Raw genomic sequence first — 24,264 nt, forward strand, 5'->3', positions numbered from 1 at the left:
AAGGATTTTTGTTCAAAATCAGCCTGTGTGCCTTTTATTTCCAATTAAGCACACCAGCCTTGAGCAAAAAAGCTCAGAGACAGCGCCCAGGCCCTGAGTTCAAGCCTCAAGACTGGCATGCATGCATGCATGTATTTATGCATGCATGCATGCATAAATAAATAAATAATTTAAGAAATACAATGTTATAAATGAAAGCCACAACCATTATCTTCTCTCATTTTTTTTCTCCTATTCTTTCCTTTATCTCAGTGCTTTGAAAAATAAGGTCTACTGGGTACTCAATATTTATAGCACTTGCCAATTTCATATCTCTAAATAGCCCTCTTTTGTCAATTTGACTGATAGGATTAAGCTTTTTTTCCTTTGAGAAGGCTTTGATTCATACACAGCTGTGCACACACATACACACACACACACACACACACACACACACACGCACACACACACACACACACACACACACACAATCAAACTTCTTCCCGCCTCAGCCTTGCTTATTCATGCTTGCGTATGTGCAGGTATCCATTAGTGGAGGCTCTTTTCCTGTATACTGAAGTTTTTAATCTCTAACTGTGTGTGTGTGTGTGTGTGTATGTGTGTGTGTGTATGTGCACGCGTGCGCACATGTACACATGCACATACACACTCGCCAGTACAATGGCTTAAACTCAGGGCCTAGGTGCTATCCCTGAGCTTTTCTGTTCATGCTGATACTCTACCACTTGAGTCACACCTCTGCTTCTGGCTTTTTGGTGATTAATTGGCCATAAGAGTCTCACAGACTTTCCTTGTTGTCGTCAGACTGGGTTTGAACTGTAATCCTCAGATCTCAGCCTCCTGAGTAGCTAGGATTACTGTCATAAGTCACTAGCACCTGGCTTCTTCAACATTTTTCAAGTCTATGAAAATGTCCAAGTGTAGTAAGTACTGTTTCCGCAGGGTGACTGTTGCTACTATCTGCCTGTGACCTAGTAAATGATACTTCAGTGCCCAACGCTCCCCAGGATGACATTATGGTAATAAGAATAACAAGCCTGGTGAAAAGAACTCATATACAGTATGTGATTTCAGAGGAATGAGATTATTTCTCCAAAGTGTAAGAATTCTTCTGCCCTCATTCCTGCTAGGATGAGAAATACACTTTCCTTTATGGATAATATGGGAGCAAATCCTTTCTGCTTCCCCTCCTGCATGGCTGTTGAAGTGCAGAGCTGTGGAGCTGCCGTGGCCTCTTGGAGAAGGGTTTCCAAGGGGATGACAGTAGCTCACATTTTTACAAGATAAAATGCAAAAACACACCTGGCTTTTTCCATGCAGAATTCAGTAACCTAGTGTTCTGTTGTCAACACTATGGAAAAAAGAAAATGTAAAGCTTTTAAAAAAAGACAAGAGCCTAAGGCTGTGGGTCATGCCTGTAATCCTAGCTACTCTGAGCTCTGAGGCTCACCATATAACGCCAGTCCAGGCAGGAAAGTCTATTAAACTCTTATCTCCATTAATCTTCTCAGAAAAAGCCAGAAGTGGCACTGTGGCTCAAATGGTAGCATGCTAGCCTTGAGCACAAAGAAGCTCAGGGACAGTACCAGGCCCTGGGTTCAAACCCAAGGTCCTGCAAAAAAAAATAAAAACAAAAAATACCCAAAAAACAAAGGAGAGAGAGAGAGAGAGAGTGCGCAGAAATTTCCTAAGTGCATCAGATGATGATATGATATGATATGGGAAATAGTATTTGCTCTAAATCTACCTATCTCATACTCAACTGACCTAGAGGGATAAGTTGAACGGTATGTTTATTATAAGCTCATAAGATTTCACTCACAGCCATCATAGATGATTAGGCATAACAGAGTATTATGGAAATATAAAATAAACTAATAGAAGACTCATGACATTAAATAATAATAATAATAATACTTATTATTATTATTTTTGTTGTTGGTCGTGGGGCCTGAACTCTGGACCTGGGCACTGTCCCTCAGCTCTTCAGCTTAAGGCTAGAGTGTTCTACCACTTGAGCCATAGCGCCACTTCTGGCTTTTTCTGCTTATGTGGTGCTGAGGAATCGAACCCAGGGCCTCATGCATGCAAGGCAAGCACTCGACCACGGAGCCACCTTCCGAGCTCCGACACAATTATTTATAATTTTTTTTTTGTAGGTTATGGGGCTTGAACTCTGGGCCTGAGCGATATCCCTCAGCTCTGCAGCTCAAGCCTAGTGCTCTACCACTTGAGACATAGTGCTACTTTTGGTTTTCTGGTGGTTAATTGGAGATAAGAGTCTCGTGGACATTCTTGCCCAGGCTAGCTTTGAACTGCCATCCTCAGATCTCAGCCTCCTGAGTAGCTAGGATTATAGGCGTGAGCCACCAGCACCTGGCTTATTTATAATCTTGATTGGGAAGATGTATTAAACAGAAAACACTGAAATTTAATAGTATGGCTCAGTTGTAAGAGTAAGAGGAAAACAGGTGAATAGCAGGGAAGAGAGGTTTGTACCAACAACCAGATGAAGAAGTCTCCTAATATATGTTGGAGAAGATAGAGTAGTGAAGATAATCCTAGAAGATTGTGAATGATTATGTCTAAACCGTTATTTGTGAACTGTTTAGCTGTGAACTGTTGGGTAAAGCTCAGTGGTAGAGTTTGTGCTTAGTATGAGTGAGTTCCTGGGTTCATTCAATCCCAAGTACAAAAAAAGAAGGGAAGGCGGGAAGGGAAAGGGGAAGAGAGGAAGAAAAAGAGGAAAGAGGGAGAGAGAGAGGCACGAGCACAGGCACAGACTGTGTCTTATTTATCTCTGAATCTTTAATGCTTTGAAAACTGCTCAATATGGAATTAATTACTCAAATGTTTATTGAATTTTTAAAAATCTGGAAACAGCTGGGTGCCAGTGACTCATGCCTGTAAGCCTCGCTACTCAGGAGCCTGAGATCTGAGGATCAGATTTTGAAGCCAGGCTGAGAGGAAAGTCTGTGAGCTTTTGTTGTTGTTGTTTTTTGTTTTATTTTTTGGCCAGTCGTGGGGCCTGAACTCTGGGCCTGGGCGCTATCCCTCAGTTCTTCAGTTCAAGGCTAGTGCTCTACCACTTGAGCCACAGTGTCACTTATGACTTTTTCTGCTTATGTGGTGCTGAAGAATCGAACCCAGGGGCCCATGCATGCGAAGTGAGCACTCTACCACTGAGCCACCTTCCCAGCCCAGTCTGTGAGCTTTGTATCTTTTTTTGTTGTTGTTGGTTGTGGGGCTTGAACTCTGGGCCTGGGTGCTGTCCCTGAGCTCTTCAGCTCGAGGCTAACCCTCTACCACTTGGGCCACAGGACCACTTCCAGTTTTTTGGTGGTTAAATTGGAGGTAACAGTCTCATGGACTTTCCTCCCGGGCTGGCTTTGAACCAGGATCCTCAGATCTCAGCCTCCTGAGTAGCTAGAATTACAGGTGTGAGCCACCAGCACCTGGCCATATCTCTTCTTATCTCAGAAAAAGTCAGAAGTGGCACTGTGGCTCAAGTGGTAGAGTACTAACCTTGAGCAAATGAAATGCAGGAACAGTGCTCAGGCCCTGAATTTCAAACCCCAGGATCAGCACACACACACACACAAAATCTAAAAACAATAATAACTAGATACCTTTCAATATTTTGTTCATGGTTCTAGAGATGAAACCTAGGGCCTCACAGACGCTAGGCAAGCGATGTACCACCTCTGTGGTACTGAGGAATCGAACCTAGGGCTTCATGCATGCTAGGCAAAGCACTCTACCACTAAGCCACATCCTAGCCCTTGTCATTTAATTTTTTTTGGGGGGGTCCTGTTGTGGGGCCTGAACTCTGGGCCTGGGCACTGTCCCTCAGCTCTTCAGCTCAAGGCTAGCGCTCTACCACTTGAGCCACAGCACCACTTCCGGCTTTTTTCTTTTTGCTTATGTGGTGCTGAGGAATCGAACCCAGGGCCTCAGGCATGCAAGGCAAGCGCTCTACCACTGAGCCACCTTCCTAGCCCTTGTCATTTAATTTTTAACATTAACTTTACCTTGCTATGGCTCTTTACATTCTTAGTCAAGGAAACTTCATTGAGAGCCAACGAACTTAGATTTCACCATGAACAGTGGACAGTGATGGGAAGGATAGCAAAGTTCATTTATTAATGAGACCAAAGCTACTGATCATACCTGTCATTAAACACATTATATGCCAGCCATTCATACAGTTACTAACACCTGTGGTCTGTCCCTCACAATAACTACTATGAGAATGGCACTTGTTATCTCTTCCTACAGATAAGAAAGTGAGACTTAGAGGAATAAACAACTTGGGAAGGTCACACAACTAAAATGTCTTGGAGCCAGGATTCAAATCTAGAGTTTGTCTGAGTTTTGAATCAAGTTCTAAACATTATTTTCTACTGTTTTTCTTATTATTTTCTACTATTTTTCTTCTGAAAGGAATATTTTCATTTAGAACCTGGATAAGAGCCCTTTGTGTGTGTGTGTGTGTGTGTGTGTGTGTGTGTGTGTGTGTGTGTTGTATACTGGGACATGAACTCAGGGACTAGGAGCTCTCCCTTAGAACTTTTTTGCTCAAAGGTGGTTCTCTACCACTTGAATCACAGCTCCATATTCAGCTTTTTATGGATTAATTGAAGATAAGAGCCTCATGGACTTTCCTTCCTGGGCTAACTTTGAATTGTGATCCTCAGCTCTCAGCCTTTTAAGTCGCTAGAACAACAAACTACCCTGTACCCACATTAAATAACTTTAGAGAGTGGCCACCATAGATAGATAGATAGATAGATAGATAGATAGATAGATAGATAGATAGATAGATAGATAGATAGTTAGATAGACAGACAGAACTTTTCTGAGTTAAGATGGCTTACTGAAGTGGAGTAGAGATGCAGGGCTTAGCCGCTTGGCTTCTCAAGTTGCCAGGTTACCACAGTTTTCTGCTTTCCTCTGCAGGCTAATCCAGCAGCACAGCTGCCTACCACAAGTGCTTCAAGAATTTCTGTTGTTGCTCTCTGTGTTTTGTTGTTATTGTAGGGTGAGGGGCAGAGAAGTAGCCAGGAGCAAATTATCCAGGAATAGCTTCAGAAAACAAGAACCATACAGGAACTTAAGGGGCTTAAAGCTATTCTCTTCTGATACATACATATATACATACATACACACACACATACACACACACACACACACACACATATATATATGTGTGTGTGTGTGTGTGTGTGTGTATGTGGTCTTGGGGATCGAACCCAGGGTCTGTTACATGTTAGGTAAACACTCTAATCTTGAACTGCATTCCTTATCCCCTCTCTCTCCCCCTCCCTCTCTCTCTCTCTCTCTCTCTCTCTCTGTCTCTCTCTTTCTCCCTCTCCCTCTCACCCCCTATCTCTCTCTCTCTCTCTCTCCTTACCAGTACTGGGGCTTGAAATCAAGTCCTGGAGTGCTGTCACTTAGCTTTTTCACTCCAGGCTGGCACTTTACCACTGAGTCACAGATCCACTTCTGGTTTTTTGGTGGTTAACTGGAGATATAACAGTCCCATGCACTAGTCCCAGGCTGGCTTTGAGCCATGATCCTCTCATCTGAGCCTCCTGAATAGCTAGGATGTGAACCAGAGGATACACAGCAAGCAGGACCATATCTTGTTCTCCTTTTTTAACATGCCTGTACAGAACTACCCCCAATCCAGTCTCTTCTTGAAAGTCTTACAATAGCAAACTGAATGCTATAACATGGGACAGAGATGAGATGCTGGTTTTATTTTATTTATTTATTTATTTATTTTTGGTCCGGTCGTGGGGCCTGAACTCTGGGCCTGGGCGCTGTCCCTCAGCTCTTCAGCTCAAGGCTAGCACTCTACCACTTGAGCCACAGCGCCACTTCCGGCTTTTCTTATGTGGTGCTGAGGAATCGAACCCAGGGCGTCAGGCATGCAAGGCAAGCACTCTACCACTGAGCCACCTTCCCAGCCCCGAGATGCTGGTTTTAAAATTAGGGATTGTTCTGTATTTTAGCACTCTAGATCTTGCGTTGAGGACTGGAGCAAAATAAGCTAGATGCAATGTCTCATACCTGTAGTCCAGCTACTTGAGAGGCTGGAGGATCTGAGGTCAAGGCTAGTCTGGGCTACATACTGAGACTCTATCAAAATAAATAATATTAAAAAGAAACAAAATAATTCTTCAAGGGCTGAGAGTATGGCTTGAATGATAGAGTACCTGCCTAACAAGCATGAGTTCTTGGAGTTCAAACCTCAATACTGTAAAAAATATTTTGATTTTTTTTTTTTAATCCCTCCAGTCAGCCAGGAACAGGTGGCTCATGACTGTAATCTTAGCTACTTAGGAAGTTTAGATCTGAGGGTCATGGTTCAAAGCCAGCCTGGGCAGGAAAGTCCATGAGACTCTTATCTCCAATCAACCACCAGAAAACCACAAGTGGTGCTGTGGCTCAAGTAGAAGAGCACTTGTTTTCAGCTGAAGAGCTCAGGGACAACACCAAGCACAGAGTTCAAGCCTCATGACAGTCATAAAAAAAAAAAAAAAAAGAAAGAAAGAAAGAAAAATCCCTCCAGTGTATTTTAAGCTGTTTTATTTATAGAATGAGAGAAGTCTGAGCTGAAAAGCTGTATCGATCGCATCTCATTCCTCACCCTTTGTCACAGTCACAGTTTTCCCATTGGTTTGCTCTCTGCTTTAAATATCCTGAGCATCAGCAGTGATGTCACTTCTAGAGGAGGGTGAGGCTTTCACAGGATGTGTGAAAATGTACCAGGCAGTCTCACACTGAGCTGCACAATGTGAAGACACAATGCTACAGAATTCCTACGTATTTTTCTCACCTCTATATTTTAAAGATGCCTGCTTACACATCTATGGAATGCATAAACATTTAAGCTGCTTCTTAAGAGTACAATAAGGAGGTTAGTAAGCAGCTGATATAGGCAGGCCAGGCTTCTATAAGAAGACACTGGGGCCCTGGTGCTTGGAGTTGAAAGCTTATAATTAATTCTTCCATGCTTTGCATGAATATGTTGTACACAGGGAGGTTCCATCAGTGATACAGCATAAAATCTCATGTACAATCTTCAAAATCTGGAACAGGTTATCAGTTTATTTCATTATAAAGTAGAAATTATTTTTAATTAATTTATATTTGATTCCAATACTGGAGCTTTAACTTGGAAATTGGGCACTGTTCCTTAGTTTTTTTACTCAAAGCTGGTGCTCTACCGCTTGAGCCACAGCTCCATTTCTGGCTTTTTGATGGTTCACTGGAGATAAGAGTCTCATTGACTTTCCTGCGCATCTGGCTTTGAACCACAATCCCCAGATATCAACCACCTGAATAACTAGAATTACATGTGTGAGCCACTACTACTTTTCAGTAAACTTTTTCTTTCTCTTTGATCTCATCTTTTATCACTCTCAATTTCCCTTCTACTCTTAAGCTATACATTCCATATTCACTAATGATAGTTCTGAAATTTTACATCCATTGGGTTATAAGAACTGGGTTCAGTTTGAGAAAGTGGCTCAGTGGTAGAGTGCTAGCCTTGCATGCATGAGGTTCTGGGTTCGATTCCTCAGCACCACATAAACAGAAAAACCAGAAGTGGCACTCTGGCTCAGGTGGTAGAGCACCTGAGGGACAGTGCCCAGGCCTAGAGTTCGAGATCCACGACTGATATAAATAAATAAATAAATAAATAAATGACACAGTGTATATTAAAAAAAAAGAAGAAGAAGAACTGGGCTCATTCAGCAAGAATCTGACCTGCTTAGCAACTGGCCAATGCCTATCTTTTTCTTTCTTTCTTTCTTTTTCTTTTTTTTCAGTTCTGTGGCTTGAACTCAGAGCCTGGGCGCTGTCTCTGAGCTTCTTCTTGCTCAAGGCTAGCACTCTACCACTTGAAACATAACACCACTTCTGGCCTTTTCTGTGTATGTGGTACTGAGGAATTCAAGCCAGGGCTTCATGCATGCTACGCAAGCACTAAGCCACATTCCCAGCCCCAAACAATCATTTGTGAGCTTAACTAAATTTAAAAAAACAAAAAAAAAAATCCAGGTTCAAATTCAAAAGGGACTTTCAGGGTAAAACAGATGATGACAGTGAAGCCAGGATTAAGAACAAGGCTTTTCTCTTCTTGATCTCCTTCTTTTCTTCTTTTCCTTTCTTCTCTCTTCCTCCTCCTCCTCCTCTTCTTTTTGCTCCTCCTTCTCCACTTTCTCTTTCTTCTCTGCTCGTACTTGAGCTTGAGCTCAGAGCCTCGAGCTCTTGATTAGGTTTTCCTGCTCAAGGCTGGAACTCTACCACTTAAGCCATACTTCCATTCCTAGCTATTTTTGCTGGTTAATTGAAGAGAAGAGTCTTTCAGGTTTGTCTGTCTTGTCTGGCTTCCAACTACGATCCTCAGATCTCAGCCTCCTGAGTAGCTAAGATTATAGGTATGATCCACCAGTGTCCAGCAAGAGCAGGGCTTTTCAACCTTGGCACTATTACCCATTTTTGTTGTGGAAGGCCATCCTGCTCATTGCAGGATCTTTAGAAGTAGTACCTCTGACATCTACACACTGTGCCAACAGCGTCCTCACCCCATAATAAAAACCAAAAGTATCTCCATGCCAGGTGCTTATAATCCTAGCTACTCAAAAAGCCAAAACTTGGAGGACTGTGGTTCAAAGCCATCCAGAAAAAGGGCAGAAAAGTCCAGGGAGACTCCATCTCCAATTAACCAACTAGGCTAGAGTTGAGGCATGACTCAAGTGAAGTACTAGCTGTGAGCGAGCAAGCCAGAAAGTACAAGGTCCTCCATTCAAGCTATGATACCACCACCACCAATGAAAATCTCTGGAAGTGAATGGGGGCCCAAAAATCACCCTTTGCTGGAAACCACTGAAGAAGGTTAGGCCTGTGGCTATAGGTACCCAGCTCTTCCATCAGGCAGGGAAATGGTAAAGGCAAGATGGGGGTCCCTAATGGACATATTTGAGGACTCAGTACTCTTAGCCCTTCAAGCCACAATGCCTATCTTTCAGTTGTTGGTAGGCGGTGGTTGGCTCCATCTATTTAATTAAAAGACCATGTGTGAACAAGTGCTCCCAATTACCTTCCAAAGCAAACATGTACAGAGTGGGCGATCAATAAATAGTTCTTGGGATGTAATTACCTACTACCCGCCCACCTGTGGCATCTAAAAATTATACCTAGACAAGCAGACAAGTGACTCAGAGGATGTTCATGGTCCTGTCTATACACTGCTGTTTGGATGCCAAGCCTCCAAAGTAAGCTGGTCAGATTCTTCTACAGCTGATCTCCATCTCTACTGCCACAAATCCTGGTAATTCATTCTAAAAATCGTTAGCATAGCATAGATTATAAAGTGTTCTACACAGATGTGTTTTCCTTGACTCACCCAGCAACATTGAACTGCACAGAAGGGACAATGGTTCCCAATTCCATACATGAAGGAAATTTTTTTTTTTGGTCGGTCATGGGGCTTGAACTCTGGGCCTGGGCGCTGTCCCTCAGCGCCCAGTTTTTTTCTAGTGGTTTATTGGAGATAGGAGTCTCATGGTCTTTCCTGCCTGGGCTGGCTTTGAACCGCGATCCTCAGATCTCAGCCTCCTGAGTAGCTAGGATTACAGGCGTGAACCACCGGTGCCCGGCTTTTTTTTTTTTTTTGCCAGTACTAGGGTCTGAACTCAGGGTCTGGGTGCTATCCATGAGCCTCTCTGTACCACTTGAGCCACATCCACCACTTCTGGCTTTTTCTACTTATGTGGTACTGAGGAATCGAACCCAGGTCTTCATGCATGTTAGGCAAGCACTCTGCCACTAAGCCACATTCCCAACCTCTTGAAAGAAATCTCAGATCAATTCAGGCAACATGGCTTGTGAGAGGTAAAGCAAGGGCTCTGGTTCATTCAACTTGGAATCTTGAACAGTATTTCAGTAAGGAATCCAGAAGACCAGAGTTCTGCAGTGCCTTCCCCCTGTCTAATCAGCAGGACATGCACCCCCACAGCGCCAGCACTGGAATCTTGACCTGTCCCCCACAGCCCTGCAGTAGCTGTTTGTACAGTCCTGATGGGAAGTTTATACAGCATTAGAGGCATGGCGTGCTTGCAAGCCTGGTGTGAGGATCAAAGTCTAGCCCCAGCATGCAAGACCCCCTTCCACACTCTTCCCCTAGTCCTGAAAAGCTCTTAGATTCTCCCAGCCAGCATATGGAAGAAGCACAATGCAGGTCACTTCCGCTTTCTCTGGATCTTATAGAAATGGCTATAGTCTCCAATTGCCAGCAGGAAGCTGTGGCTAGACTCCAAGCCTAGCATGAGTAAGAAAGGAAAGCCAAAGCCCTTTGAATCTGAGGGTCTGTTGGGCGCTAGAAGTCTATAATTTCATGCCCTAGGAAATTCTTTGATGGCTACAATGTACTAGTGTGGACAAGCCTGGATGTGAGTAATGCCTTCATGGGAGTCACATGGGTACCAGCTTACAGGTGAGGAAGTAAGGGATTTTTTATTCATAGCAAATGTGGATTTTCTCAATTCTGGCAGTTTTCCTGGTACAGACTTGCCCATTGATACAACTTGGCCCCCTTTTAATGGAATGTGTAATCTTCCTTGGACAGAACAAGCCAAGATGAGCCTCATTGTCCAGGCATCCTAGAATCCTTTTTTTAAATTATTATTGTTACTATTAAAGAAGATCTTCATGATAAGATGACTACTTTCTTTCTTTCTTTTTTTATTAGCTTTGCAAGCACAAGGCCTCAAAAAATTGGTTTAAAACTCAGAGTTGTTCCTCTCCACGAAAATCTTTAGTAAAAGGTGAAAGATTTATATGATCTGAAGAGAAACCAGAGTATGATGATTACTTTTCTTAATTGGGGTAGAGGAAAGCAAGAGTAGGATCCTAACCTCTATCCTCTAGCTCAGCATTGCTAGACAGGTGTGTATCATATTCCTAAATGGTTCTAGATGAGTCTATGAACAAAACAGTAGAAAAATCTTTACTCAATGTTCTTCTTACATTTTTTATCAAGAAAGATTCATAATAAAGATAGAAAAACCCTTCCCCAGTTCTCATTCCACAAAGCTACTCCAGGAAAGTCTCACTTGGACAGTGTCCAAATTTAAAAGCCTTGTTGCCTGCTGTGGTCGAAGTGCCTATTGTGTAATTTCTAGAAGAGAGACAGCATGAACTCTGGAGGAAACCCTGGGTGTGGGGGGTCCAAGACTTGGCCTGTCATCCAGGACTTGCTACTTATGTAGGGTGTGACTTGGATCAAGTATTTTCTCTGCTCTGAGCCTCAATTTCTACATGGTAAATAGGAATGAAGGTGCAGGCCAGGGGAGATGCACCTGAGCCCCTAAGAAAGCAGTTCTGAAAATCAAGTAAAGTAATGGACCTGAACATTCTATAAATCATTGAAGGTAGAACTACAATAAAAGGAAGGACTTGGATCTGTGTTCCAATTCTTTAATAATTACCTTCTTGGGCTGGGAAGGTGGCTCAGTGGTAGAGTGCTTGCCTTGCATGTATGAGGCCCTGGGTTCAATTCCTCAGCACCACATAAGCAGAAAAAAGCTGGAAGTGATTCTGTGGCTCAAGTGGTAGAGCGCTAGCCTTGAGCTGAAGAGCTGAGGGACAGCGCCCAGGCCCAGAGTTCAGGGCCATGACCAACAACAACAACAAAATAATAATAATTACCTTCTTGGGTGAGATATTCTATTGTCTTTGAATGGAGTGTCTAAAGAGGAAGGTCTCTTATTTTTGAGGAAAGCATGAGGATGTGGCAGAAGATAATAGGTTCTAACCCAGCTACTACCACCATAGCCTGTGACTTAGGCAAACAATTACTTCTCTGAGTCTCAGTTCTTTTCTTTTCTTCCTTCCTTCTTCCTCCCTCCCTCCCTGCCCCCCCCCCCTCTATTTCTTTCTTTCTTTCTTTTCCTGGTCGTGGGGCTTGAACTCTGGGCCTGGGTGCTGTCTCTCAGCTCTTCAGCTTAAGGTGAGCACTCTACCACTTGAGCCACAGCACCACTTCCAGTTTTCTGGTGGTTTATTGGAGATAAGAGTTTCACAGACTTTCCTGCCCAGGCTGGCTTTGAACAGCAATCCTCATATCTCAGCCTCCTGAGTAGCTAGGATTATAGGTATGAGCCACTGGTGCCTGGCAAACCCAATTTTTTTTTTTTATAAAATTGGTACTCTTTTTTTTTTTTTTAAACGCAGGGCATGGGCACTGTCCCTGAGCTGCTTTTGCTCTAGGGATACTCTACCACTTGAGCCACAGCTCTACTTCCAGCTCTTTCTGTTTATGTGGTACTGAGGAATTGAACCCAGGGCTTCATGTATGCTAGGCAAGCATTCTACCACTAAGCCATATTCCCAGCCCAAAATGAGAGCTCTTGTCCCACTAACAATACACAGTGACTCTTACAGTCACTCTGCCAACTCCCTGGAATGTCATGGTGCCTCCAAGAACAAGTGGAGACAGGAAATAGGTCAGGCTCTCCAAGGGCACATCCCATCTTCAGGGATCCCTGTGGCCTAGAACAGGGAGAGAGAGCAAGAGAGCATAGGCTCCAAAAATATCACTGTGGGAGCATTAAAGAAGAGATCACACATCCTGTGATCCCTCCTGCTTTATTTGTTTTCCAAGAACCCATAGTGGAACATTGACTCTTCCTTGTAGAGGCCAAATCTTTTAAATACCACCCTATAGTTAGTCCTCTTTGCAACAGCCATTTCTGCCTCTGAGGAATGCCGAGCTGTTCCTTTTCCTGTCTTAGTACCTTAAAGACCAAAGTCAAACCTTGTTTTTCTCCTGCTATTGATTGTTTTCTTAGCCTCTTGAGCTAATTTTACAGCCCTATTTCTATCTCTCTGTTCTTGGCTGGGTTTGGAATACCTTAGAACGCTTTTTGATAACTACCTGATTAGGCAAGGGATTTATTATTCTCTTTCAGCAATCTTAGCAACCTGTCTCTAGTTCTCTTTCCCAATACCTGGTGGCTTTGGGCAACAGTAGGACAGCATTGTTCTGAAAGGTGAAATCATTTGACAAAGTGAACATGTCCTGAGTCCTAGGCTACTAAAAGTGAATCTTTCAGTCTCTCCTAAGCCAATAGATCATGCAAAGCATAAGGAAACTAGTTGAGGAGAGGAAAGGTGAAAGGCGTGCTCTCATTCTTATCATGGGACTTTACATCAACAAAATGTCTTTAAGAACTTCGGCCAGGCACTGGTGGTTCATGCCTGTAATCCTAGTTATCTTGGAGACTCAGGTGTGAGGATCGAGATTTGAAGCTGACTCAGGCAGAAAAGTCCATTCGACTCTTATCTTCAGTTAAGCAGCAAAAAGCTGGAAGTGAAGGTTGTGGCTCAAGTAGTAGAACACTAGCCTTGAGTGAAAAAGCCAAGCGTGAGGCCCTGAGTTTAAGTCCCAGCACAGGCACAAAAGTGGAAGAAATGAAAATGGTTATATTTTAGGCCTAGGTGCCTGTCCCTGGGTTAAATATTGAATTGTGGTTTAGAAATGAGTTTCACATAGCTGGGCATTGGTGGCTCACACCTGTAATCCTAGCTACTCAGGAGGCTGAGATCTGAGGATCTCGGTTCAAAGCCAGCCTGGGCAGGAAGGTCCATGAGACTCTTATCTTCAATAAACCACTAGAAAAACTTGGAAGTGGCACTGTGGCTCAAGTGGTAGAGCACTAACCTTGAGCTGAAGAGCTGAGGACAGCGCCCAGGCCCAGAGTTCAAGCCCCACAACCACCACCACCACCAACAACAACAAAAGAAAATGAGTTTCACGACTGGATTGAGGTTGAGTTCTAGTTCAAACCTGAAGGCCAATTTAGGGAAGTTGAAGATAGAACTTTCTACTCTCTATCTCACTGATTCCAAACCACTGAAGAGATTTGGTGGGCACATGAGAAACGAAACACTGTTAAGCCCAGCTCTGCATTTCCACCTGGATTTAAACTAGTCTCTGCTTCTCCCCATTGGCATTTATGGTACTGTTGGGCTGGGCATGGAAAGAGTTATCAAAGCATCAAAGCATCCATCCATTGGATGTGGTTAGCGTTTATTATTTTTTTGGTTGGTCATGGGGCTTGAACTCTGGGCCTGAGCACTGTCCCTCAACTCTTCAGCTCCAAGGCTAACGCTCTACCACTTGAGACACAGGGCCACTTCCGGGTTTTCTAGTGGTTTATTGGAGATAAGAGTCTCACGGACTTTCCTGCCCAGGCTGGCTTTGAACCTCAATCCTCAGATCTCAGCCTCCTGAGTAGCTAGGATTACAGGCATGAGCCAACGGTGCTCAGCTAGTGGTTAACATATTTAGTCATAGAAATGAACAAAGGAAAACTTGGAAAGAATTGTGCTATGAATTGCCCCCGGTCTTTTCCTTTTCTCTTATTCAACACACACAATTCCAGGAACCATCCATTGCATGCTTGCTGTTAGCCTCAACTCTTAAGAGAAGACCAGTGTTATGCATATAAGAACAGAGGTGGATGGGTGAAAAAAAGCACTGGATTAAGCATCAGGAGGCTGATTTTGAAATCCAGTTTTACCCATCAGTAGCTATGGAATTTGGAGAAAGCCACTTAACTTAGACTCTGTCTAAGTCTCTTAGTTGTTATTATTATTATTATTATTTTTTTTGGTCTGGTCGTGAGGCCTGAACTCTGGGCCTGGGCACTGTCCCTCAGCTCTTCAGCTCAAGGCTAGTGCTTTACCACTTGAGCCACAGCGCCACTTCCAGCTTTTTTCTTTTTGCTTATGTAGTGCTGAGGAATCAAACCCAGGGCCTCAGGCATGCAAGGCAAGCGCTCTACCACTGAGCCACCTTCCCAGCCCTTAGTTGTTATTTTTTTAAACAAAAACAAAACCAGACAAATACTTGCCTTTCCTCCTCATTCTGAATTCTGAAAAGTTGTGTAAGGACCACATGAAACTATGGGCAGGGGGATGACCTTTGGAAGAGTCGTGCTCGTGTTTTGCACATATGCTCTACTATAAACCATTCCCAGACTACCAGGAAGACTTTTATAGGGTTGTTTCATGTTCTTCTTCTAGGGTGGGGCTATTGTATCTGGAGGAGAAACCAGTCTCCAAGGATTCTGTCTGCATTCAAACGTGTTTTGTTCTGTTCTGTTTTATTAAGACAGGGTTTCATTATATAGCCCAAGCTGGCCCTAGATCCATGATCCTCATACCTCTGAGTCTCTATTGTTGGAATTACATACATGAACCACCATACGGGGTCCATATACATTGGTCTTGAAAACTCTTAGTTGCTCAGCATGGCCCCAATCTGTCCAAAAGATTTTGCCCTTTGGCTAAATTGTGGGGTGGGGAGAGCAGGGGGAGGGGGAGCAGAGGGGCACACATGTGCCAATCCTGGGTCTTGAACTCAGGACCTGAGATCTGTCCCTGAGCTTCATTTGCTCAAGGTTAGTGCTCTACCACTTGAGCCACAACTCTACTTCTGGCTTAGTTTTAGTGCTAAAATGGAGATAAGAGTCTCACAGACTTTTCTGCCCAAGCTGGCTTTGAACCTCGATCCTCAGATCTCAGCCTCATGAGTGGCTAGGATTACAGGCATGAGCCACCAATGCCTGGCCCAGCCTTTTGGCTAACTTTTGAAGCTTTTAGTTGGCAGATGGTCTCTAAAAGTAGCTCATTTCTCCAGTCTTGCATTTTAAATCCAGTCCAAAAACTATTATCATATATAGCACAGTTAGTGTCCTGAGATTGGATGTTCACTCCATTACTTATTATATATAGCCTTAGGTAGCTCATTTGGCATCTGAGACTTGTTCTCATCTGTAAAATGTAAGCAATGTTATCTTGAGTCCAAGGAGTTGTTTTGAGAATTCAGGAGACTTACAAAGTACTGACCATGTTCTTAGTCAATACATGTCCTTTTTTTTTTTTTTTTTTCCAATCCTGGGGCTGTCCTCTGCTCTTCAGCTCAAGGCTAGAGCTCTACCACTTGAGCCACTTCCAGCTTTTTCTGTTTATGTGGTACAAGGAATTGAACCCAGGGCCTCATGCATGCAAGGCAAGCACTCTACCACTGAGCCCCTACACGTACATTTTTTGCTTCTCTTTCCCCTACTCTAGGGAGAATAACTTCTAAACACACCTACCTAATGATCATTCATGCATCTCCAAGGTACTTCAGAATCAGATCAGAGAAGAGAGCCTGGGGGAAATAGTGCTAGACACAACTGCCGTTTATACATCTCAGTGACATTTTAGAATCAGATCAGGGATACTATCTCCCTGCCAAAGCCAATTGTGCCAGTTGTCCTGACCTAACTCTCTCCCTTCCTTCCCCTTGTTGTCTTACACAGGGAACATTATCGGCTCTGGGATCTTTGTCTCACCCAAGGGTGTGCTGGAGAATGCTGGCTCTGTGGGCCTTGCTCTCATTGTCTGGATTGTGACGGGCATCATCACAGCTGTGGGAGCCCTCTGCTACGCTGAGCTAGGGGTCACGATCCCTAAATCAGGAGGTGACTACTCCTATGTCAAGGACATCTTCGGAGGATTGGCTGGGTAAGCAAATTTGTGGAGGCCTCAGTGAACTAGAGGAAAAGGAGAAAGGTGTGTAGAAAGATGCCAGTTGAAGGAACCAATGTCAGGGGTTTCTAGTCACCAGTGTGCTGAGAAGGGCAAGGGAAAGGATTGTTCTTTGGCCTCTCTGTCATGGTCACTAAGTAGCCTATGTCTTCTTTACACTCCTGAGTGTGACAGAAATTCAGGTGTAATTTTATGTGTGGGGACCCATACTGGGGCTTGAACTCAGAACTTGGGTGATGCCCATTAGCTTTTTCACTCAAGGCTAACATACTCCCACTTGAGCCACAGCTCTACTTCTGGCTTTTTGCTGCTTAATTGAAGATAACAGTTTCATAGATTTTCTGCTAGGACTGATTTTGAGCTTTAATTCTCAGATCTGAGGATTACAGGCATGAGTCACCAGTACCTTGTCAATGACTTCCTTCTGTCAACCTAGGGGTCTTAAATTGCCTTGGCTTCTCTAACTTTACTAAGGAGCTCAGCCCTCACCAGTGGGCCAAAGAGTATAGAGGACACTTGCCCCACTAATCTCAACTAGATCCATTCCCTGCTCTAGCTGTCAGAATTCTGGGGTTGAAAATTTACTTTTTCTACTATTGGATTTGGGGCGGGGTGGCGTTTCAAATCTGCGGAGAAGAGAGTCTGAAAGTAGTGAGGAAAAGAACTCTTAAGACTTGCTTCAGTGCTAGTTGAAACTTAACACTTCATCATTAAATCATTTCATTGCCATTGTAGAGGGCTGGTGTCTCATTTGGGATGAGGTGGGAACGGGGCTCGGCAGCATCCCTAAACCTGTTTGGTTCACCTGCTCTGCTCATGGCTACCTACTGACTTGCCTGGGCTTTCCACTGATGACTGAATCCCTGCCATGCCTGGCGGCGGCGGGGTACTTGTTCCTCCTTCAGATTCCTGAGGCTGTGGATTGCTGTGCTGGTGATCTACCCAACCAACCAGGCTGTCATCGCCCTCACCTTCTCCAACTATGTGTTGCAGCCGCTCTTCCCTACCTGCTTTCCCCCAGAGTCCGGTCTTCGACTCCTTGCTGCCATCTGCTTATGTAAGTGTTGTTTGAGCTTGAATTTTAGGACAATCTCTTTTACCCTCCCAAGTGACCTGCATATTTATGAGCCTCCTTCCTTTCCTCCTTTTTCTTATTTCTTGTCTTTCTTCATTTCACTTCCTACAAATGTGTCTTGAAGGTATGTTTTGTTTTGTATGGGAGAACAGGGGTTTTAACCCAGAACCTTGAACTTATTAAGCAAGTGCTTTACTTTTTGAGCCGTACCTCCTGCCCATACAATTATCTTTTGGATGAATGGTTTCTGTCTACATGCAATTATCTGGTGTAAAAACAAGAAGACACTGGACACTTAGATGGACAATTTAAATTGCAACCCCTTTGTACAACCTTTTATTTATTTTGCTAATTATGGGCCTTGAACTCAGGGACTGGGCACTATCCCTGAGCTTCTTTTGCTCAAGGCTAGTACTCTACCCCTTGAGCCACAGTGCTACTTCCATCTTTTTCTGTTTTATGTGGTACTGAGGAATCAAACCTAAGGCTTCATGTGTGTTAAGCAAGCACTCTACCACTAAGCCACATTCCCACCCCCCCCCCTTGTCCAACCTTTTAAAGTTAAAGAAAATGCAATGAAAATGAAAATTAAAAAACAAAACCCAAGAAGAATCCTAAGTAGCTCCTTGGAAAGTAATTTTCATTGACAGAGATTTTCACATTGAAGCAATTTTACCTTGATTATCTGATTTGAGCTTCATGAGAAATCCATGAGGTAAGGTAGGCCAATATTATCATTTTCCTACAACAAATGAGTAAACATAAATCTATGCAAGTGACTTACCCTAGGAGGCAGGTCCTGTGGGAAATGCTGGGCTTCTGATTCTTTCTCTTTCCAGCACAGCACAGTGTGCTGACTTCTCCCAGCTGATGACCATTACGGCATTACAGTAGTCTGTTTCTACCTCAGCTTGCCAATTCATGTGTGTTTGTGTGTGTGTGCCTGTGCGTGTGTGCATATGCTGGTACTGGGGCTTGAACTCAGGGCCTGGGTGTTATCCCTGGACTATTTTCATTCAAGGCTAGCACTCTCCCACTTGAGCCACAGCTCCACTTCTGGCTTCTTACAGGTTAAGTCGAGATTTTCCTGCCAGCGCTGGCATCTAACAGATCTCAGCCGCCTGAGTAGCTAGCATTACAAGCATGAGGCCACCAAGCACCCGGCTTTAACACATATTTTTAAAACTATCCCAGGAAAGAATTTATTCCTGGCTCGTCCCTACCCTGAAATGAGCTTTTTGAATGTAGGGAAAACCTTGTATACAGATCTTGTGTTTAGGATACAGTCAATTGCAGTTAAAAAAAAAAAAAAATTAGAGAAGGGGAAAGATGGCTGCAATTGGGAACAGGTAGAGATCCTTGATAGAGAAATTCTGCAGAGCCATATTTCTAAGAAGTCTCAGTATGAATCTCTGAGGTCAATGATCTCCTTGGATTGCTATTTGACTTCTTTAATCCAACACTAACTTTTCAAGCAACTTCTTGGATATGTTTCCGAGGCTGTACTTCTAGGGATGCCTCAGCACCTGCCTTCCTGCTCACAGCTTCCAACATGTTACATTAGCTCACGATCAGGACTATCCTTCTGCTCCTTTCCCTCATCCCAGCACTTCCCTTCTGATGGTGGCTGATGGGATGAGGCGGGGAGGACACTCACTCACCTATCCCAGTCCCCCTCCCAGGCAGGCAGCTGAGATGGGAGAAGAAAGGAAAGCGCATTCTCTTAAGCAAGTATGCCCGGGAACAGATCCTACCACCAAGGCAAGTTGTAATGTGGGGCTGAGACCTTTAGGGGAAGAGGCTTTTTTACGTGTGTCTAATGAAAGGCAAAAGGATGTAAGTCCCCAGGCTGTCCAAACCTGCACCTCCACTTTATGCATTCTAATTGTAGTGCTTGGCTGAGTTACTGCTTATTCCATTGTGTGATGGGGTTGTAACTTGTAACCCTATGTCTAGGGAAGGAATGACTGAAAAGATTTCTAGAAAGAAGGAACAAGATCCCCTAGGCACAGAATTCAACACCTAGTGCCTGATCATGTCAGTCTGGAGGTGGGCTGGGATATTGGGACCACTAGGTCCTTGCTTTCTTGCTGGATCCAGAGCTGGGGGGAGAGGAGGAAGGAGGGTGTGGGAGTGCAGGAAAGGTTGTTTCTGCCATCAGACAAACTATTGGGAAGGAAGAGGAAGCACATGAGTGCTGGCCACTGCTGTTTCAGTGTCTTATGCACATAGCTTCCTTTTCCTGCTGATGCTGCTGAAGTGTCTCAGACTAGAGGCCCTCTTTTCTTCCTGCTATAGTCAAGAAAGCCTAAGGCTGTCAGGCTAGTGTGGTTCATGCCTGTAATCCTAGCTACTCAGGAGGCTGAGATCTGAGGATTTCTAGCCAGTCCAGCCAGGAAAGTCATAACATTTTTTATCTCCAATTAACCACCAAAAAGCCCTAAGTAGAGCTATCAGAGAGTGCTAGCCTTGACCAAAATAGTTAATGGACAGTACTCAGGCCCTAAATTCAAACCCTAGTACCTGTGTGCACAGGTGCCACAGTGTGGAAGTTCCTTTGTATTCGCAAAATCTGCCTCCTGCACAAAGCTGGTCCTGGAGTAGTTTTCCTGAGCTTCCCCTGGGACAGAATGGTCCGAACCTTCCCAGGAGATGAGAGTCAATCCTTGCTGACCAGCACCAGAAATGAAGCTTGCACAATGTGCTTTGTAGATACCTCTCACCTAATTTGCACAATCAATGAATCAATCAATCAATAAATAAAGATGAACAACTCAATTCCTTTTTTCTTTTCCTTTTTTTGGGGGCCTGGGCTCTGTCCCTGAGCCTCTCTGTGCTCAAGGCTAGCACTCTAGCCGGGCGCAGGTGGCTCTGCCTGTAATCCTAGCTACTCAGGAGGCTTAGATCTGAGGATCGCGGTTCAAAGCCAGCTCAAGCAGGAAAATCCAAGAAACTCTTATCTCCAATAAACCACCAGAAAACTGGAAGTTGTGCTATAGCTCAAGTGGTAGAATGCTAGTAGAGTGCTACCCTTGAGCTGAAGAGCTGAGGGACAGTGCTCAGACCCAGAGTTCAAGCCCCATGTCCAACAACAACAACAACAAAAGGCTAGCAATCTACCTTAAGCCATAGTGCCACTTCCATCTTTTTCTGTTGTATGTGGTACTGAGGAATCCAACCCAGGGCTGCATGCATGTTAGGCAAACACTCTACCATTAAACCACATTCTCAGCCCTGGATTTTTTTTTTTGGTCAGTCATGGGTCTTGAACTCTGGGCCTGGACGCTGCCCCTCAGCTCTTCAGCTCAAGGGTAGCACTCTATTACTTGAGCCATAGCGCCACTTCCAGTTTTCTGAGTGGTTTATTGGAGATAAACTTTCCTGCCTGGGCTGGCTTTGAACCACAATCCTCAGATATCAACCTCCTGAGTAGTTAGGATTACAGGTGTGAGCCACCAATGCCCTGCCCTGGATATATTTTGTTGTAAGCTATCTATAGCTCCCTCAAATTATGTCTCTCAAGGGAGCCAGTAAAATGGAAAGCAGGCTGTCAAAAAGTCTTGGTTTTGCCAGGTACCTGTGGCTCACACCTGTAATCCTAGCTACTGTGGAGGCTCAAGGTTCAAAGCCACCAATGCTTGAAAGTACATGAGACTCTTATCTCCAATAAACTACCAAAAAAATCTGAAAGTGGACTATGGCTTAAGTGATAGAGTGCTATCCTTGAGCAAAAGAATCAGAGACAACACCCAGACTCTGAGTTCAAGCCCCAGGACCGGAAAAAGAAGGAAGGAAGAAAGGAAGAAGGAAGCAAGGAAGGAAGGAAAGAAGAGAAATTTTTTTTAAAAGAAAGGAGAAAATACTCTTTTTCTTTCTGTTTTTTTTTCTTCTTTATTTGGGGACAAAAAAAAGAAAGTCATTCTTTGTAGCCCAAATGAGCACCCCTCCCAACCACCCACTCCTACCATCCTCCAGTCCACCCCTTATAGGTGTCTGGTAAGCCAGCGGCATAAAATATGTCTTTGGAGATAAAGCCAGGAGCCACCCAGCCTGGCCTTAGACTTGAGAGAGAAGCAGCAGAAAGCTGGGCATGATGTGAGTGTGTGTGTGTGTGTGTGTGTGTGTGTGTGTGTGTGTGTGTGTGTGTGTATAGGAAACTGATTTCCGCTGTCTCATTGTGGCAGGCTGGTGATGGGATGATAGATTTTGAAGAAAGGCTGCCCTTTGTGGAAAGGTCACTGGTGTAAAATGCAGAGGCCCAGAGGACAGGGCACGGAGCCCAGGGTATGGCAAAGCCCAGGTTGCCTAAGGGTAGGGTTTGCTGTGGAGGGAGGAGATGAGGTCAAGTCTAGTTCTGTGGTGGGGCAGTTTTGGAAGCTATCAGATGAGAAATTAAGTTTGGATGAGCCAGATGGTTGGGAGGTGGAGAGGCAGAAAAACCTGCTGTAACTAGCTTGCCTGGCCCGGAGGGAGCCTTGAGGGAGGGGGGAGGGAGAGAGAAGGGGGAGAAAGGGAGAAGGAGAGGGAGAGGGAGAGAAGGAAGGAGAGGGAGGAACTGCACATTTGGATTTGCTTGTGCAAATGAAGCCACCACTGTGAGTTCTTTTATTATTTAGGTCAAAGCTGATTATTCACTGCTGAGTCAGCAGATTATTCCTGGCCACCAGGCAGTATTAAATGAAAAACCTTTTTCCTTTCTCCAGAGCAAGCATATTCATGGGAGGGAGTTAGGAAAGGAAACCTGAAGGTGTTAGAACTTAGTTTTGGCGCCTCTTTTTGTGATTTATTGGCTATTTCTCCTTTTTATTGTCTCATAAATAAATGACTATATTCTGCACATAAAAGAATCCAGTAAGACATAAAAAGAGTCAACAGGCCAGTTTCTGTGGCTCACACCTGTAAATCCTAACTACTAAGTAGGCTAGGATCTGAAGATTTGGGTCCAAAGCCAGTCTGGGCAGGAAAGTCTATGAGACTCTTATCTCCAATTAACCAGCAAAACCCAGAAGTGGAACTGTGGCTTAAGTGTTAGGGTCTCTTGAGCAAAAAAATTCCTGTGATCCTAACTACTCAGGAGGCTGAGATCTGAGGATCACGGTTCAAAACCAGCCCGGGCAGGAAAGACCATGAGATTCCTATCTCCAATAAACCACTAGAAAACCAGAAGTGGCGCTGTAGCTCATGTGGTAGAGCGCTGGCCTTGAGCTGAAGAGCTGAGGGACAGCGCTCAGTCCCAGAGTTCAAGCCTCATGACAAAAAAAAAAAAAAAAATTCCAGGGTCAGTGCTCAGGCTCTGAGTTCAAGCCTTTGATCCAGCACACAAAAAATAGTCAACAGGGGCTAGGAATGTGGCTTAGTGGTAGAGTGCTTGCATAGCAAGTATGAAACCCTGGTGGGTTCAATTCCTCAGTACCACATAAGCAGAAAAAGCCAAAAGTGATGTCATGGTTCAAGTGGTAGAGCACTAACCTTGAGCAAAATGAAGCTCAGGGACAGTGCCCAAACCATGAATTCAAGCCCATAACTGGTTAAAAATTTAAATTAGGGGCTGGGAAGGTGGCTCAGTGGTAGAGGCTTGCCTTGCATTCCTGAGGCCCTGGTTTGATTCCTCAGCACCACATAAGAAAAAAGCGGGAAGTGGCGCTGTGGCTCAAATGGTAGAGCGCTAGCCTTGAGCTGAAGAGCTGAGGGACAGCGCCCAGGCCCAGAGTTCAGGCCCTGTGACCGGACCCAAAAAAAAAAAAATTAAAATTAAATAATCAACAGTGAAAACTACCTTCTTTATCTTACCCCTCCCTTGCCCAGTGACCTAGTAGTAGCTGGTAAGTGTCCCTATGGTTCTAAATAAAATAAATAATATTGAGGTCAGGATTTGTCCTGACATGTTATCCACAGCTTATTTCTACAGCTTGACCCTTTGTCAGGCTGTTTCTTGGCTTTCTAGTGTCAACAAAACTATGATAATTTCATTTAGATATTATATTTATTTATTTAGTGCCAGTTCTCAGGCCTTTGCACTCCCACTTGGCTTTCTTCTTACCACTTGAACCATACCTTCAGTCCAGCATTTTGCTAGTTAATTGGCAAAAATGAAGTCTTGAGAGCCTTTCTGCCTAGAGCTAACTTTGAACCATGATCCTCTAGACTCAGCCTCCTGAGTAGCTAGGATTACAGGTATGAGCCTGTGGTACTTGGCTCTTTCTTTCTTGATGGGGTCTTCAGGCTGGTTTGGAATTCCTGGACTCCAGTGATACTCTCTCTTTCTCTCTCTGTCTCTTTCTTTCTCTGTCTCTCTGTCTCTGTCTCTGTCTCTCTCTTTCCCTCTCTCTCTCTCTCTGCCAGTCCTGGAGCTTGAATTCAGGGCCTGGGCACTGTCCCTGTCCCTCCTGAGCCATGAGCTCCATTTCTTTTTTTTTTTTTTTGTGTCGGCCGTGGGGCTTGAACTCCGGGCTTGGGCGCTGATCCCTCAGCTCTTCAGCTCAAGGCGAGCGCTCTACCATTTGAGCTACAGCGCCACTTCCGGTTTTCTGGTGGTTTATTGGAGATAGGAGTCTCACAGTCTTTCCTGCCTG

At 44.3% G+C, this 24,264-nt stretch overlaps 1 protein-coding gene and 1 non-coding gene across 2 annotated transcripts in view; one reads left to right on the top strand and one right to left on the bottom strand.

Annotated features, from left to right (window-relative positions):
• Positions 1 to 24,264, top strand: part of Slc7a8 (solute carrier family 7 member 8) — a 79,744-nt gene that overhangs the window by 3,049 nt on the left and 52,431 nt on the right. Inside the window, exons 2-3 of the mRNA XM_042686463.1 lie at positions 16,389 to 16,593; positions 17,523 to 17,674. Coding sequence (XP_042542397.1) covers positions 16,389 to 16,593; positions 17,523 to 17,674 — 357 coding nt within the window. The remainder of the gene's footprint in view (positions 1 to 16,388; positions 16,594 to 17,522; positions 17,675 to 24,264) is intronic.
• LOC122113500 lies at positions 10,764 to 10,879 on the bottom strand. Its single transcript, XR_006148441.1, has one exon. It is a non-coding gene; the product is annotated as a U5 spliceosomal RNA (small nuclear RNA).

This window comes from Dipodomys spectabilis, unplaced genomic scaffold (assembly GCF_019054845.1).
Source record: "Dipodomys spectabilis isolate Male_0828 unplaced genomic scaffold, ASM1905484v1 ptg000097l, whole genome shotgun sequence".
In the NCBI taxonomy this organism is placed as follows: Eukaryota; Metazoa; Chordata; class Mammalia; order Rodentia; family Heteromyidae; genus Dipodomys; species Dipodomys spectabilis.